General features: G+C 49.5%; 1 protein-coding gene across 4 annotated transcripts in view; it reads right to left on the bottom strand.

Annotated features, from left to right (window-relative positions):
- Positions 1-17,174, bottom strand: part of ELN (elastin) — a 66,199-nt gene that overhangs the window by 18,001 nt on the left and 31,024 nt on the right. For all 4 annotated transcript variants that reach the window (XM_053274554.1, XM_053274552.1, XM_053274551.1 and 1 more), the window contains exons 3-20: positions 17,082-17,138; positions 16,061-16,093; positions 14,612-14,644; positions 13,819-13,842; positions 12,767-12,862; positions 11,851-11,949; positions 10,923-10,970; positions 10,742-10,789; positions 9,843-9,914; positions 9,121-9,153; positions 8,076-8,147; positions 7,590-7,625; positions 5,815-5,877; positions 5,392-5,436; positions 4,883-4,945; positions 3,529-3,600; positions 1,021-1,119; positions 161-211 (exon numbers count right to left, since the gene is read on the bottom strand). In XM_053274554.1, the coding sequence (XP_053130529.1) occupies positions 161-211; positions 1,021-1,119; positions 3,529-3,600; positions 4,883-4,945; positions 5,392-5,436; positions 5,815-5,877; positions 7,590-7,625; positions 8,076-8,147; positions 9,121-9,153; positions 9,843-9,914; positions 10,742-10,789; positions 10,923-10,970; positions 11,851-11,949; positions 12,767-12,862; positions 13,819-13,842; positions 14,612-14,644; positions 16,061-16,093; positions 17,082-17,138 (1,044 nt within the window). The remainder of the gene's footprint in view (positions 1-160; positions 212-1,020; positions 1,120-3,528; positions 3,601-4,882; positions 4,946-5,391; positions 5,437-5,814; positions 5,878-7,589; positions 7,626-8,075; positions 8,148-9,120; positions 9,154-9,842; positions 9,915-10,741; positions 10,790-10,922; positions 10,971-11,850; positions 11,950-12,766; positions 12,863-13,818; positions 13,843-14,611; positions 14,645-16,060; positions 16,094-17,081; positions 17,139-17,174) is intronic.

Raw genomic sequence — 17,174 nt, 5'->3', positions numbered from 1 at the left:
GGGTGGTTCGTGCAAGCTAGGAAAGACTGCTCCCCCTGCTGGAGGCTTTGCGCAACAATCTTTATTTACGGTTTCAATACGATCCTGCCAAGTAAACTACCACTGAATGGTGGGCAATCTGGAAAGCAGAAAGTGGAAAGCAAGCCCCTCAGTATCTTACCGTATTTGGCCGCTTTGGCAGCTGCCGCCGCTGGTGCCGCTGGACTGACTCCTGGGGAAGAGAAGGAACAGGAGACTGGTCTCGGAAACGGGTCGGAGAGAAAACACAGATACCTTAAAGTTCACCACCACATTGTGTGATGGGTTTTAGATGCAAACAGTCGCCTGTTGTATGGTCCTGATGCTACACTGAGAAAATCTACTTTTTTTTTTTAAAGGCCACAAAGGATATGCAAGCGGAGATGTGGCCAGGGTGGAGGAAATATGAAGACCTTGTTGGAAGCATGTTCTGAAATCTGCTTTTGCCAAGTTACCAGGGCTCACTACTGGGGACTACTGACTCACCCCCCACCCCAGCAAGAGCTGCTAGGTGTACTCATTCAGGAGTTTTCCCAGACGGGCAGCTTTTCTGCAGCAGGAAGTGCCTAAAGTCAAGCCATTCTGAGCCCTGCACCAAAGTTACTTTTTGGGGACGCATAAAATGCGCAGTGACTGCGAATCATCAGGAGCAAAGCTGAATAGTGCCATTAGTGAAGTGGGCAGAGGCACCTTCTGTTGCTGTTCTGACCTTGCCATCAATGGTTCCCTCATATAAATGCCCTCCCCTGCCTAAGTGTAGCAAAGCTGCATTCAACAGCCATTTGGAAAAGCTCCAGGAGTGGATAATACGACACAAATGCAAAGGTCGCAGGTAATACGAGGGATGTCTTTACATAACCGACAATCCTCTGCAGATTATACTCGTATATGGGTTATATTCACAAAACTACTATACTTGCCGAGCAACTGTTTTGCCCCTGAGCCATGGGTCCAATCCATCCCTCTTCCTCCTCCCCCCACAAACCAACCAAAGACCTGTACCTCCCACTCCAGTACCAGGTACAACACCGGGAAGTCCACCGACACCGGGCACTCCTGGAGCTAGCCCTGGGATACCACCACCAGGGACCACTCCACCACCTGCAGATTGAGAGAGACGGGAGTCAAAGACCTTGGAAAACAGCTGGGAGAAGGTTTATCTAACTGAATCATCAGTGTAGTGAATGACGGAAGTATAATTGTCTTAATGGTAATGTTTAATCAACATGCTATGTAGCCACTTTAGAACTCAGGGTGAGTGGGAAGGAGCCAAAGGCAGAGGAGCCTTGCTGGGGGGGGGATCGTGGTATGTTTCATGTTGAAATCCAAGTGTGATTCCTGCAGTCATGTTCAAGGAGGCAGTGAAGAATGGGATACACACTGGCTAGAGCCTGCTCTAAAAGACCACCTCTGAGCATATTTAGAGAGCCTTCGGGAGAATTAAAGTGCTCACAGAGAAGAAACACACACTCTGAATATGCTCAGGGGCAGTCTTTGCTGTGCTCCAGAATTGCCCTGTCTCCCACTCCGACTGGGTGATTTGATTTCCAGGCAGCCTTGAACCCATTTGGTATTAAGTGCTGGCACTTTTGCTGTGGTTTCCAGTGCTGGCCGCATCAGCTGCTCAGAGGTGCATGAAAGGGAGAAAACATCGGCTAGGCTGCCCGCACTCAAATCTAATGCAGGGAGGAGGCTGGCTCAAAACTTCAAGAATGGCAGAAAACAAACTGTACATTCTCTCCATCTCACTCTCTTCCTGGCTTGGAAACACATGCACACCATGGTGAAACCCAAGTCAACTGTGGCTCTCTGAAATCCCTCAGTTGCATGGTTCCCTGCTGCCAATCTGCTTCCAATCAAAAACAGATGTGGTGCTGGGACAATCCCTGAAAAAAACAACAAACCCCACGGTTCTCGCAGAAATACACCACTGCTCTCAGGAGCTCCTGATGCAGCAGCTCATTCAAGGTCAGGGAGAGGATGAGCATGAATTGCCCCCTTTGCTTAAGCAGCATCTGCCTTGGTTTGCATTTGGATGGGAGACTTATGTGAGCACTGTAAGATATTCCCCTTGGGGAATAGGGCTGTAACTCAGTGGGAGAGCATCCACTTTGCATGCAGAAGGTCCCAGGTTCGGTCCCAGCAGCATTTCCAGGTAGGGCTGGGAAAGTCCTGTCTGAAACCCTGGAGAACTGCTGCCGGTCAGTGTAGACAATTCTGAGAGAAATGGACCAACAGTCTGACTCAGTGGACAGCAGCTTCTTGTGTTGCTTTCACATGCAAAAGGTACTTCTGAATCCTCCAGGAATCCAGCATTGATAGCAGTGCCCTCACCCAAGGGTGGGGGGCAGAATGCCACATTTCCCACCTGAAATCCAACACGGTCTATGCACCAAAAGATTTGGGAGGAATTTTGGCTAGTTTATATGGTGGCCAGCATCCAAAAAGTCGTGAAGAGAGAGTGTGGTTGGCCAAGGCGAAGTGTATGTGGATACATAACCTTTCCACCCTGCTGGTTCCCTCCATGTTCTCTGGGATAATGGCGACTTGGAAACTGAGGGAAGGGTGGTGGGAAAGTGGCAGGTGGGGAAAGGGTTAAGCATGCTCCCTCATCTCCCCCCTCCAACCCCCACCTGCCGCCTCATAAGTCAATAACCAACACAGCATAGGGGTTAGAGTGTTGGACTAGGACCAGGAAGACCTGAGTTTGAATCCCCATTCCACCATGAAGCTCACTGGGTGACTCTGGGCCAGTCATGAATCTCTCAGCCTAACCTACCTCACAGGGTTGTTGTGAGGATAAAAATAAGCATGCACACTGCTCTGAGCTCCTCAGAGAAAGGGCAGAATATAAATGTTTAAAAAAAAGAAAAGGGGGGAAAAAATCTTTACTTCAGTCTTTGACCATTATAATGAACAGGATTATAGTGATGAATATTTATATACCGTTTTTCATCAGAAAGTTTCCAAAGTGGTTTACATAGATATAAATAAATGAATAAATTAATAAATGAATGAATAAATAAATAGAATGGCTCCCTGTCCCCAAAGGGCTCACCATCTAAAAAAGAAACATAAGATAGACCCCAGCAACAGACACTGGAGGGATGCTGTGCTGGGGATTGATAAGGCCGGTTACTCCTCCCCTGCTCAATAAAGAGAATCGCCACTTTTAAAAGGTGCCTCTTTGCTCAGTTAGCATAAGGAGACATACAAGCTGTGAAATTAGCAGCTATTAGCATTAAAAGCAGTAGAATCTTTTCCTAGAAACTGTGAGCCGTAGAGTTCATACTGACACAAAAGCTGTAAAACTAGAATCTCTAAGTCTATAAAATCTATACATCTAGAAAAAGCCACCGAAGTGATGAGACGAAAACAATGAGCCCCGTATAAGATGCACTGGGAAGACTGAGGTTCTCCCCTGCACATCTAGGTTGACTCCCAAACCCGGCGCTCGAGAGGTGCCCCTGCTCCCGTTTCATCCCATATGCAGACAATGTAACAACTCACCGTAGGCCCCAGCTTTGGCTGCTGCTTTGGCTGCAGCAGCGGCCGCGGCGGCTGCTGCCGGCCCACCCACACCTGCAGCACAAAATGGCAAGAGAAGCAGAGAATTGTTTCGTTGGAGCCTTCTGGAAGCCACGAGGAAACACAGATGGAATTTTCGGATGTTTGGCATGCATAGTTAGTCTTTGGCAGGCAGTGATCACAGCAGCTAAAGAGAGAACCTCTGCGTGGAAGGAGATGATCCGTACATAGCTTTGCAGCCAGGCATCTGTTTTGCACGCAGAAGGGTTTTTGCACCCGGCAGCAACTCCACGTAGGGCTAGGAGAGACTCTTCCCTGAAAACTTGGAGAGCTGCTGCCAGTCAGTGCAGACAATACTAAGCTAGACGGACCAGCAACCTGACTCAAGGTAAGGCAGCTACCTATGTTCACCCTCAGAGGATGGCTAATTGCGTTCTTGCCCTGTCTGCAAATGGCCAAAGACATCTGGAATCTTGGTCTGATTCTACTGTAGGATAGGACTGGATGTCATAGATAGATAAATTTTATTTCAGTCATTGATCAGTAAAAGACTGGATATCACATCACAGCTTAAAATGGAGCCTCCATTTCAGCTGCTACTCTACCAGAGTACCGCAGGTGGCCCTTGCTTTCAGTCCCAGTTTGCGGACTTCTGGGTGGCATCTGGTGAGCATCATCGGAGACAGGATGCTGGGGCAGATCAGGGGCGGTCCTTCCATGAGGCAAAGTGAGGCAGTCACCTCAGGGGGCAGGTTACTAAGATGCCAGCAGGGTGGCAACCAGCTCTTTGGGGCCAATCTGACAGTGTTTCCTGTTACAAATTCCCAGATGATGTTGAACACAACTTCCATATAATCTAACCGGAGACATCGATAATCTAACCATATAATCTAACCACAACTTCCATATAATATAACCTGGCAGGAACCATATAATCTATAACCGGAGCTGACAGAGATATCTGGCTGGCTTCTGGTGGAAACCAAATAATGTTTGACTAGAGGGCCCATTTTGGTCAAGTCCAGCCAGGCCAATACGATGCTCATCGTATCGTTCATACGATACTCATGTCTGCGTAAAGCTCTTGTGGTGTAGTGGCTAGAGCCAGTGCGGTGTAGTGGCTAGAGTGTTGGACTAGGATCGGGAAGACCTGAGTATGAATCCCCATTCGACCATGAAACTTCACTGGGTGACTCTGGGCCAGTCATGTATCTCTCAGTCTAACCTACCTCACAGGGTTGTTGTAAGGATAAACATAACCAAGTACACCACCCTGGGCTCTTCAGAGGAAGAGCAGGATATAAATGTTAAAAACAACAAACGAACAAATACATACCAATGCCTCCTGGAAGGCCTGAGGCACCAGGCAGCTGACCTGTTCCGGGCACAGCCCCAGTACCTTCGGAGAGAGAGAGGCCGGACTGAATAGCAGACCGGCACCTGGTGCATACCACTGCACAGCTTTGGGATGAGAATTTCTAGCGTACCGCCCCTGAGTATCAGGACTTTCCTTTTGACCTTTTGTTCCTCCCAGATGATTCCCCCGTCCCCCCAGCTCGCTGAATAATTTCAGGACAGGCCTTGTGCCTGTCACGGAGGGCGTGCCAAGAGTTACTCAGAGCAGGGACTTGTTTGTGGTAACTCCATGGAACATTCACAGAACTTCTCTGCACTCCCTTTTGGCACCCAAGAGAAACCTGGCTTTTGAGCTCCACCAGGGTTTCAAAAGAGATAGTCAAGGCGAGGTGGGTTTGACGTAGAGGAAATCAATACAAAACAAATCTCCAGGTTTCGCTCCGGAACACCACGGATCGTGCAGAGTGGCTCGCTCGGTGTGAGACTCACCGTACTTTGCTGTGGCTTTCGCAGCTGCCGCCTGTGCTCCTACACCTGCGAAAGAAACGAGAGGGGCCTCAGAGGTAGGCCACGTTCATTAGAAGGCCTGCGTCCCAGACTGACCTTTGGCTGTAGAATCCTGTAATGTTAGAAGGGACCCTGGAGGTCTTCTAGTCCCACCCCTGCTGCATGAGGCAGCCTGTTCCACTGTCTAACAGCCCTCACAGTTAAAAAATCCCTCCTAATGTCTAGCCTAAATCTGCTTCCTTTCCATTCCAGCCCATTCTATTCTAGTCCTTCCCCCAGGAACAACAGAACAGATAGCAATCCTGCTCCTTCTTCTATGCAACAGCCTACCTGATCCAAAGGGGTCTTTCTGATAAAAAAACAACAACAGTTCTTCGGCATTGCGTTTTGACGGAAGCCTCTTACCTGTGCCTGTGGGGTAGCCGGTCTTCCCAACACCTGCGCCGATTGGCCCTATGAGCCCGTTGACTGGAACCATAAAGAAAAATCAGGTTTGCACTGAGCTTTGGCACAATCTCTGAGGGACGCTGAAGGCTGGCCAAACTTCTTACAAGTCTCCTGGGGCCCATCCTGGTGTGCTTTAGTTTGGCGCCAGCTAGCCCCACCTCCCCACAATTGGGGGATCAGAGGAATCAGCTAAATTGGAATGGGCCTCCAGCCTGCCTTTCTGTCCCGGCTCTCAACTGCAGAGCCCAGCTGGGGCTCTTCTAGGCAGGGGGCTTGAGTCCCTAAGGGAGGATTCTCAGCCTCAACCCAAACCTGCCTGTGGCCACTCCCTGTTTCCTGTCTTGTCTGCCTAATGCAGACTGTAGGCTCTTTGGGGCACGGACTGCGTCGTTTCCATGTATTGGACCACTGGCGTCGCAGAATGGCCCCCTCCCAGCAAGAGTTGGTGGTCCCTTTAAGGCAGGCCTGCTTTTGTGCCATGGGCGGGGGGCTGCTGGGGTGTGTGTGTGCCACGGCCTGGAAAAAGCAAGCAGGTCGGCCGGGGTGGAGAGGTGGGCTGCAAAGGCTGATGCGGGACACCAGCCTCGAATCGCATTCCAGGGCCATCATTGGCTCTGCCACGTCTCTGTACTGCACTAACAACCTGGCACTCTGTGGGGCGAGGATCTCAAACACCTAGAGCTCTTCCACGGCTGAGCAACTGCGGGAAGCTGTGACTGGACTGTGCCACTTTGTGGGGTCGTATTAAAAGGTCCCATGATGACAGGGAGGAATAGGTTGTTACTGTTATTATTCTTGATTATTATTATTATTAATTATTAATCATCATCATTAATAATAATAATAAGTAAGGCCCATAGGAACTACCTGGAAAGAGAAGGCCTGAGTGGTCAGAAGATGAACAGAGGATGCTGCCTGCTGGGTCTGACCTTCATCCTTATAGCCCACAACTGCCTGCTCTGACAGGCAACAGCGAAATAAATTTAAAAATGAAATAAATTCAGTATCGAAATTCAATACTTGTATGGTTTTAACTGTGTAAAATATTTGTAGTGTTTTAACAAGACTGTAAACAGCCTTTGGATTGTTAAAATAATAATTATTATCAATAATAATAATAATATTAATAATGAACTTTATTTGTTAGGTGCCCCATCACAAATTGTTCTCTGGGTGGCTCACAACACAACAATAAAAAGATCCAATTAAGACACACAACACAAAACAAATTACAAAATGAAACAGAAAATACAATAAAAAGCATTTAAATTTTTTTTAATAAATCAAATCTTAAAAACTGTTACCCTTGCTTTCCCCTTAATGGGTTAGTTTTCCACATGTAGGGGAGATTCAGAGCCTTTGGGTGGCTAGGGCAGTATAGAAATGTAATAAACAAACAAATAAAATCCAGTCTTCCACTGCGGAAGTGGTACGGTCCAAGCACAGTTTCGCCTGGCAGGCCACAGTTGTCTAGGAATGACCCAGTGAGGGACTCAGCTCTTTGGTCCAAGATCTGCAGGTACTCCAATGTGTGGGCATCACCAGCCCCACACTATCCAGCTCCCAACCCACACAGCAACCCGCTCCTGGGCACACGGCGCTGCGGTGCCTGAAAATCTAGGTGGAAATCCAGAGGTGAGCAGCTCAGCCTTTCTTAAACCCTGCCTCCCTCTTAGGGCCCCTGCTGGCACTTGGCTACCGGGGCAAGGGGAAGAAAAGTGGGGAGGACTCACCGAAAGGCCCAGGACCGTAAGGCCCATAGTAACTACCTGGAAAGAGAAGGCCGGAGTGGTTAGAAGATGAACCGAGGAGGACGCAGCCCGCTGGGTCTGACCTTGGTCCCTCTAGCCCAGAACTGCCTGCTTTGACAGGCAACAGCGAAATAAATTTAAACGTGAAATAAATTCAGTATCGAAATTCAATACTTGTGTGGCTTTAAGTGTGCAATATATTTGTATTGTTTGGACGAGACTGTAAACAGCCCTCGGGTTTATTTATTATTTTTAATGATAAGCAGTATACAAATCCAACAATAAAAAACAAACACACCCACACACACCAATGGTCTACGGTCTTCTCAAGACTGTCTAAGCTCTTGAGCAGAGAGAGTCCACCCCATTCCGCCCGCAGGGCGACCCAGGCAGAGCAGCAAATGCAGACAGCCCAAAGGGGTCCAGGCAATATATGTCCTGATTGCCTGGTTCTGGGAAAGGGCTCACCTGGGAGTTTGGGTGCCTTGATGGGGTAGCCCAGAGGTAGTCCCGGCTGCTGGCCTCCAAAGCCGCCAAAGCCTGCAGTGACCAAGGGAAATATGGTTAGGGCCGTTGCTCAGTGGGAGAGCGTCTGCTTGGCATGCAGGAGGTCCCAGGTTCAATCCCTGGCAGCATCTCCAGGTAGGGCTGGGAGAGACTCCTGCCTGAAACCTGGGAGAGCTGCTGTCAGTCTGTGTAGACAAAGCTGAGCTAGATGGACCAAGGGTCTGACTCGGCATAAAGCAGCTTCCGATTAGGAGATGGGGCTAGGGTGGTCGAACATCTGTTTCGCATTCAGAAGGTCCATGGTTGGATATCTGGCAACATCTCCAGGATAGGGCTGGGAGAGACTCCTGCTGCTGCCAGTCAGTGTAGACAATACTGAGCTTGCTGGACCAAGGGCTTGACTCAGTATTTGGCAGCTTCCTATGTAACTTATGATTCCTTATAAGGTTGCATTTGGGGTGGGGCCACAGCTCAGTGGTAGAGCCCCCTGATTCATAGGCAGAAGGTCCCAGAATCAATCCCTGGCAGTGTTTCCAAGTAGGCCTGGGAAAGATCCCTGCCTGTAATGGAGAAAGCTGCTGCCAGTCAGTGTAGACAATCCTGAGTGAAGATGTACCAAGGGCCTGACTCAGTATGAGGCAGCGCCTTATGTTCGCTCTTTTACCTTTTGCACCATATAAGATTATATACTTTTTAAAGGGTCAACATTCTCTAGTTGGATTATATTTTGGGTTGGGTTCTTTTTGCATCTGTTGTCTGCTTGGTTTTACCCTGTTTGGTCATCATTGTTGTTCACTGATATAAAACAGGTGAGAAAGGCGTGTCCCGACTGTCCATTATTCAAATGGAGACTGCCACTGTAGGTTGAAAGTCTATTTAGTGACCATGTGTCAATCAAACATGAGACAAACCTTGCTCCATCCTGGCTACGCTGGTGACTTTTTTTGTGTGTGTGTGTGCATGTGCACACAAATACACGTTTGTGCGCATATGTGTGCCAACTTACCAGGGATTCCTGCAAAGGCCCCTCCTCCGGCTCCTGAAAAGAGATTTTATTTTATTTTTAAAATAATAAAATAAAATAAAATTAGCAGTGACAGCCTTTAGTGGTAACCCAAGACTCCCTTCTGCCTGAAGCAGGGTGCCAACCCCGCTTTAGTCAATGTCTTCCCTTTCCCCCCCAAGTAATCTATGCTGGTATGTCTCCCAGACTATGGGAAACGCCTCTATCGGGCAGCAGCGATATAGGAAGATGCCGAAAGGCATCAGCTCATACTGTGAGGGAGGAGGCAATGGCAAACCCCTCCTGTATTCTACCCAAGACAACCACAGGGCTCTGTGGGCATCAGGAGTCGATACACTGACTCGACGACTCGGCGATACGGCGATACACCGACTTGATGACTCGGCGTTGCACCGATTCGACGACTCGGCAATACACCGACTCAGTGACTCGGTGATACATCGACTCGACGGCACACCTTTACCTTTAATGGCAGCAATAGTTACTGCTGGATTTCATAAGTGCGCCTGCACCGGAGCAAGGGTGCAGAGGTGGGGAAGGGTTACTCCACACCCTCACTGCATGGGCCTGATCCACAATGCATCCCCCATGGCTATTTTTAGAAAAATAAAAATAAAATCCAAAAAATCTAGCCACAGACCGCCCATGTCGTGTCTGGGCTGCCCCACAGAGAACAAGGACTCAACGAGGGTGGCGGGCCCTACCTGGGACTTTTGGCTTGACTCCGGTTCCAGTCGGCACCCCCGGCAGGACCCCTACGCCGGGGTAACGGATCCCTGGAATGCAGAGAGGCCGCAGGTTAAAGGGTGGGGTGCAGTATTCCCTCTGACAGGGATCCCCAGATGTTGTTGACAACAACTCCCAGAATCCCCAAGCAAAAGCCATTGCAGCTGGGGATTCTGGAAGCTGTAGTCCACAACATCTGGGAATCCCTGTTAGAGGGAAGAATGGTGCGGTGGACTTAAATTGTTGTCGTTCTGTGATACTGTTTTTTAATGGTTGCTTTATGTTATGGGCGGGGGGAACTGATCACGGGGCATCAACGTGAGCACAGTCTTGGAGAAAGGAGGTATTATTATCTGGGATATCATCACCTGGGATCGGGTCTTCTCTGTTGACACCCCTAGGTTGTGGAACTCACTTCCCATGGATATAAGACGATGGTCTTCCTTGGAAGCCTTTAGGAGAGCCTTAAAGCCTGGCCTTTTACGACATCTTGCTTTAATGTTATCTAGTTGTCTAGTTTTAATTGTAATTTTAACCTGCTTTTGATGGGTTTTTGAGTTTAATTGTTATGTATTCTTGATTTTAATGTAAACTGCCCTGAGCCACCTTTGGAAGTGTGGTATATAAATCCAATCAATCAATCAATCAATCAATCAATCAATCAATCAATGTGATCAAGAGATAGTTTCATCCACAAGAAGCCCATGTCCTTCCAAATCTGATAGCCTTTTCTTTGTGGTCAAGGAAGCAGCTGGTCGAGAAGATCTCCCGGGCCTGGCCTGCTGGAAATCTGCTGGGCGTTGGATGTGGGTGTTGGATGAAGGGTTGTGGGTGTCGGATGTGGGAGTTGGATGAGGGGTTGGCCAGGGCCGCTCACCTGTGCCGGGAAGGACACCTCCTGGGTAGACCCCAGGGATCCCAACTCCTGCAAGGAAAGAAGAGAAGCCGTGACCCCCTGCTTTCCTCTCCCTCCCCACTCCACCTTACCTCCCACAGGACCTCATCTCCGGCTTTTAAGCACAGTGACATTGCTGCCTTTATTGGTACAGTGGACCTACCAGGGATTTTCCCAGGCTTAGCACCCACGCCGGCTCCAGGGACACCAGCTTTAGGAGAGAGAGAAAGAGAGAGAGAGAGAGAGAGAGAGAGAGAGAGAGAGAGAGAGAGAGAATAAATGGTCACAGCATGAGAGTACTTTGGGGTCGCCGTCCACGTTGTTTACAGGGCTTTCTCCAAGGAAGGGCAGGACAATCTTCTCTACTGGGTTGGTTCTAGGGACCACTGGGAATCAACCCAAAGTTTCTCGGGAATACCCCAAGAATCAACCGGGAATCAACTCTGGGAATCAACCCCTGAGAATCAACCCCGAGTTGATTCTCAGTTCTGGTCCCCGAGAATGATTCCCGAGGCTTCCCAAGTTGATTCTTCCTGGGTTGATTCTTCCCGATTTGATTCTTGGTTCTGGACCCCAAGAATCAATCGGAAATCAACCCCCGAGAATCAACCCTGAGTTTCTCGGGAATCAACCCCGAGTTTCTGCTAGAGTGGAGTGGCAGAATGCCGGCCCTCTTGCAGATGTTGAACTACAACTCCCATCATCCCCGACCACCGTGGCCAGCAGTCAGGCATGATGGGAGTCGTAGTCCTGCATCTGCAGGAGGGCTGACATTCCGCAGCCCTGTGCGAGAGCATCATCCCTCTTGCCTGGCTCCTCGTGGGAACTGCTGGAGGCCCGTGTCTCTCCCGGGACCCCAAATCCAGATCCCTGTGACAGGAGCTTCCCACCCGGCCTCGTCCCTTGGATTTGGGCTCGTGGCTAGGACTGGTCTCTATGGATTAGACCTGCACAACCTGGGCCCTCCAGCTACCCCCATCATCACCCCTGCCACATGGTCAATAGTCAGGGACGATGGGGCCAACATCACCAAGAGGGCATGGAGTTCCACAGCCCTGATATGGACCAATGCTCTGACTAAAAGAGCCTACCTCCAGGGATGCCGTCGCCGCCTCCAGGGACGCCAACACCACCAACGCCAGCTCCAGGGACACCGCCGCCGCCGCCTCCAGGGATGCCAAGTCCAGCAGCTGGTTGAGGAAAGGCACAGACAAGGCATGGGGCTCAGACCCACAGCGGAGGTGGGAAGGAGGGGCTTCTTCTTTCAATCTCCTGGTTGCTGATGTACCCAGAATGCAAAGCACTACCCAGGTATCCTCTGGCTACTATTTCTAATACGACTATGGACATTTTGATACTGATCGGAATGCTTCCCGTCCCCAAAGGGCTTGCGGAGGTCATCCTGGCAATGACCCTGTAAGGGAAGCACCCTATCTACCCCAAGGCAAGGCTGGTTCCCCCCGCCCTCCCCTTAAGTGGCGCAGCGGGGAAATGCTTGACTAACAAGCAGAAGGTTGCCGGTTCGAATCCCTGCTGGTACTATATTGGGCAGCAGCGATATAGGAAGGTGCTGAAAGGCATCATCTCATACTGCGCGGGAGGAGGCAATGGTCAACCCCTCCTGTATTCTACCAAAGACAACCACGGGGCTCTATGGGTGCCATGAGTCAAAATCAACTCAACGGCACACTTTACCTTTACCCCGCCCCAAGTTGCTTGATGTTGAAAATGGGAGAGTCGTCTGAAATTCAGAGTTGTCCTCCTTTCCGGATCAATACAGGGATAACCTTGTTCCCTAAGAAAGTCGTCTGAAATTCAGAGACGTCTGCTGTACCAGGAAATGCGGTAAGTCTTGTGATCCTCTGACTAAAGCTGGGAGGGCGTGGTCTAGCCTAAGGCCATCTAGTGAGATCCCAGCAGAGGTGAGATTCGAACTGGGGGCTTCCTGACACAGCTCAGACTCCCAGCCCGCGAGGTCCAGAGGGACTCCTTATGACCCCAACTCACCAGCTTTGGCTGCAGCTTTAAGGGCTGCCGCCTGTCCAGCCACTCCTGCTCCAGGGTAGACACCTCCTGGGTAGACACCTCCCGGGTAGACCCCTCCTGGGGCAGATAAGGGAAGAAGTGCTGAGCACCCCTGGCTGTTTATGGGCCCACCCCTGTCCCCCCAAAGCCCTTTCCCGCCCATTTCAGAATGAGTCACGTGACAACAGAGGGCTGGAGCTAAACTGACAGTCCTTTCAACATTGGCCATGAGCTGGACGAAGAACGAGCATGATTTAACCTTGGGACGGCAAAACAATTAACATGATTTCACCACGGATCCCCTCCAGGGTTCCTAGTCACAGGGATTCCCGAGTGTTGTTGACAACGCCCATCATTCCAGCCAAAGGCCACTGCAGTTGACAATGATGGGAGCTGTAGTCAACAACACCTGGAAATCCCTGTGACAGGGAGAACTGGTTGTCTTCGTTTCCCCCGCTTTGTTTGGACAAGGCTTTGACCCTTCTGCTCCTAACTCTCTTAAGTTGCATCAGCGAGGGTGGCAGGCGTGCAGTGCACGTCAGCATTTATTTATTCATTCATTCATTTATTTAATCATTCATTCATTTATTTTTGCAGCCTGGTGACTACAAAATCCATGATGCAGCATGAATGCCCAGGGGACTGCTTCGGTGCGGAACTGTCTGAAAGCAAACGGAGATATCAAAGGAGTGGGAGCTCAAAAGGAGCTTGGTCCGTGCTATCTGCTCTCTCTGTGGAAGGGGATCTCCCTGAAATGGTGTCCCATAAGAAAATAAGAGCCTTGCTGGATCAGGCCCAAGGCCCATCTAGTCCAGCATCCTGTTGCCCACAGTGGCCCACCAGATGCCTCCTGAGAAGCCCCCAAGCAGAAATTGAAGGCTTGCTTGCTCTTGCTCCCCTGCAACTGGTATTCGGAGGCTTTCTGCTGGAGCCTGAAGGTAGCCTAGTAGCCACTGATAGCCCTGTCCCAAATATACCCTGGGCTTGGGCAGATCCTTCCACAGGACATCTTCTGGAGCAGATGAGAAACTTACCAAGTCCTCCGAGTCCTCCGACACCTGCAGAGAAAAGGGAAAGAGTTGAAACAGAAGCCAAAAGAAAAAGGGACAAGGCGAATCAGATCGGACATATCCTCTGTTGGGCTCCATCGCGATGAGTTCAGATGTGACGGGGTGGGCCCCAACAACCAAAACCTCTGACTGAGTTCCCTGATGTTGTATCTGAACTGACATCCCTGTAGAACCCTGTATCTGACATCCCTGTAGAACCAAGTTAAGTGGCCAGCCAGTCGCCTCTCAGCTGAGAGGATACTTGGGCCATTTAACTTTTAACTGCACCCTCAAAATCAGGGCGGGGGAAAGGCAACCCCCATGTAGACCCACAGGGCCAGAGGGTGGGGATGTGCAAAAGAAATCCAACCGAACTGATTTGAATTCAATTCAAATCTGAATCGATTCGACTCGAAACTGCTCACACAGAATGGGATTCATTCGAATCGATTCAAATTTGGGTGAATTCAAATCTAATTCAAGTCGAGTTCAAGTGATTTTGAATTGAGTTCAGGAGAATTCAAATCTATTCGAATGAATCCCTTCTATGCAAGCAGTTTTGAGTCGAATCGATTCGGTCGAATTTTTTGCACATCCCTACCAGGGGGGATGTCTCCCCCCTCCAATTTCAGGGGCGCAGTCCTCAAAAAGCAGCCCTGGTGCTGGCTTAGAGAAACTTTCTAGCCATTCACAGGCCTGCCCTCCATGAATTTACTAGGAGCCGCTTAAAGACTCCCCCAAGACAAAGCTGGACATCTTGAGCAGATGACAAACTTACCGAGACCCCCAACTCCTCCAACCCCTCCGACACCTGCAGAGAAAAGGGGGAAAGTTGGAATGAGAGGCAAGTGGAAAAGGGAGCAGGAGGCTTTTCACACAGGGCTTTCATTGTGAATCCACTCCTGATTAGAGTGTGTCAGTTCACATATTTGCTGGATTTACCCTGACCTCCCTACGGGCTATCAGGGACCACGACAGACAGGACTTTGATTTTCCCCGAATGGAGGCTGCGAATTCTTAGCCCGAAGTATGTCCGCGTTTTAAAAATCCTCTAGTTTCAGAGGCTTTTGAAAAATAACCCGGGTCTTGTGTTATGCCCCGCAGTTTTCTCTGTTATGTTTGGGATGGTCATGCCAGTAAATCGGGGTGTTGGGTTTTTTTTTTACAAAATTCAATGAAGGAGAGTTTGACAGCTGTTTTGGGTATGGTCTGCGCTAAGCGATTTGCAATTGCAAGTGCCGGTGGTGTGTGTGTGTGGGGGCTGTTATTGTAGATTGGTGATACTCTATTGAGGGAGGGAGAAATTCCTGAGTTAAACACAATCACAGACTGCAAAATGTGTGTCTTGCTATGTTTTACATAGGCTTTAGATATGCAGAATGGATGTAACCTGAACCCTTTATTGTCTAGGCTGATTCCATTAGGGGTGTGTGTGTGTGTGTGTGTGTGTGTGTGTGTGTGTGTGTGTATGTTTGGGGGGGATGTTATGTGATGAAGGCAGTAACTCACAAAGGCAAGGGTTAAGCATCCTGCTGTTTGATCCAGCTGTTTGACAACTTGTTCTTGCTCTTAACTATTTAAAAAAGCAGCTCTCTTGCCGCTTCCTCTGTGATGGAGGGAAAACCCAGACCAGTTAGATGCGAATGCACAGGAAAAAGATCTGCCAGGGAGTGCGTGGAGAGGCCAACAGCTATGTGAACTGTCAAACAAATCCCCCGAAGTAAACAGCTTGCGAATCTGCTGCAAAGCAGATTCGCTCCTCAGATATGCCGAGGCATAAAGCCACGTGTGAAAAACCTCCAGGAGAATCTTACCACTGGAAGGGACCCCGAAGGTCTAATCTAGCCATGTGCTGAAAGGGGGAACCCCTTCCCCAACTTGTAGCCCATAGTCTAACCCACAGCATAGGGCTAAGAACAGCCGGGGTGTGTGTGTGATAACAGATTACTGCCACGACTACTTTGATATTTATATACCGCCTTTCAACAGAAGTTGTCAAAGTGGCCCACGTAGGAAAGCAAAGAGCAAATCAATAAGAGGGAGGTTCCCTGTCCCCAAAGGGCACAAAATCTAAAAAAGAAACATAAGGTAGACACCAGCAACAGCCGCTGGAAGGGTTGGGTAGGGCCAACCGCTGGAAGGGTTGGGTAGTTGCTCTCCCCCTGCTAAACTGAAGAGAACCGCCACTTTAAAAGGTGCCTCTTTGCCCAGTTATCAGGTCACTCACCTGGTTTGGGAGGCTTCACTCCGGCACCAAGCCCTGGAAAGACAGGAACATGCCCGGTCCAGTTAGAGGAGCTCGGAGAATAAACTGATATTTCTTCTCTGACATTTCAACTATGAGCAGTTTTAACATTAAAAAAAACCCTTTGATGTTCCACAAAACCACGTCTCGGGAGCTTTTTACCAGGAGAAAATCCATAACAGACATGAAAACAGGCTGCAATTCACTATTGAATATGCAATTCACCAGGGCACTATTCAATGGGCTGGTTCTCACAACTGACTGCTGGGCAGGAAGCATGGCCAACTGGGATCCAAGCCCTGTGTGAATTCCCGGGAAATGGCCACGTGCTGGCAAAAACTGAGGGAGGAAGAGGGGAAAGGGACTGTTTGACAGCCACGATTTGGGCGGGACGGGGTGGCATGTGATTTTCCTCAATGCAGTGTGGGATACACAATGCGGATTGGCTGCTGCTGTCCTACCCACAGTGTGGTCAGCTCTTTTTAGAGAGACATGTCTTTTTAAAGGCCACGTCCTCCACACATTCTACACCCCGCCTCCCAGGTTCCTTGGCCACGCCCTCCATTCATTCATTCATTCATTCAATTTCTATACCGCCCTTCCAAAAATGGCTCAGGACAATTTTCACAGAGAAATAACAAACAAATAAGATGGCTTCCTGTCTCCAAAGGGCTCACAATCTAAAAAGAGACATAAGATAGACAGCAGCTACAGCTACTGGAGGGGATTCACAAGCATGTCCCTGTTTTCTTCAGCGAAACGTTGAAGGGTCTGTGATGGAGTAATGTTCACAATAAAAGCAAGGCGTACAATTTTTTTCAGCAAAAGAAAAAATCCATCTCTAATTGAAAAAGACTGCAAAGCACGAATACAATCCCTTGGACACCAAGAGTCTCATATGACTCAGCAAGGAAATGACTCCGCAGTAAAAGACGCCCGGGGCCTGAGCAGCCTGCAAGGGATGAGGAACGCTCAGGGAGAGACTGACCAGCTAAGGGCTCACCTGCTCCTCCGAGTCCCGTCCCGAGGCCTCCTGTTCCCAAACCGCCAAGGCCAGCTCCTGGGGAAGAAAAAAAGACCCCAGTTCACGGTCTGC

Source organism: Hemicordylus capensis, chromosome 12 (genome assembly GCF_027244095.1).
Source record: "Hemicordylus capensis ecotype Gifberg chromosome 12, rHemCap1.1.pri, whole genome shotgun sequence".
NCBI lineage: Eukaryota > Metazoa > Chordata > Lepidosauria > Squamata > Cordylidae > Hemicordylus > Hemicordylus capensis.
This window is presented reverse-complemented; position numbering and strand designations above follow the sequence as displayed.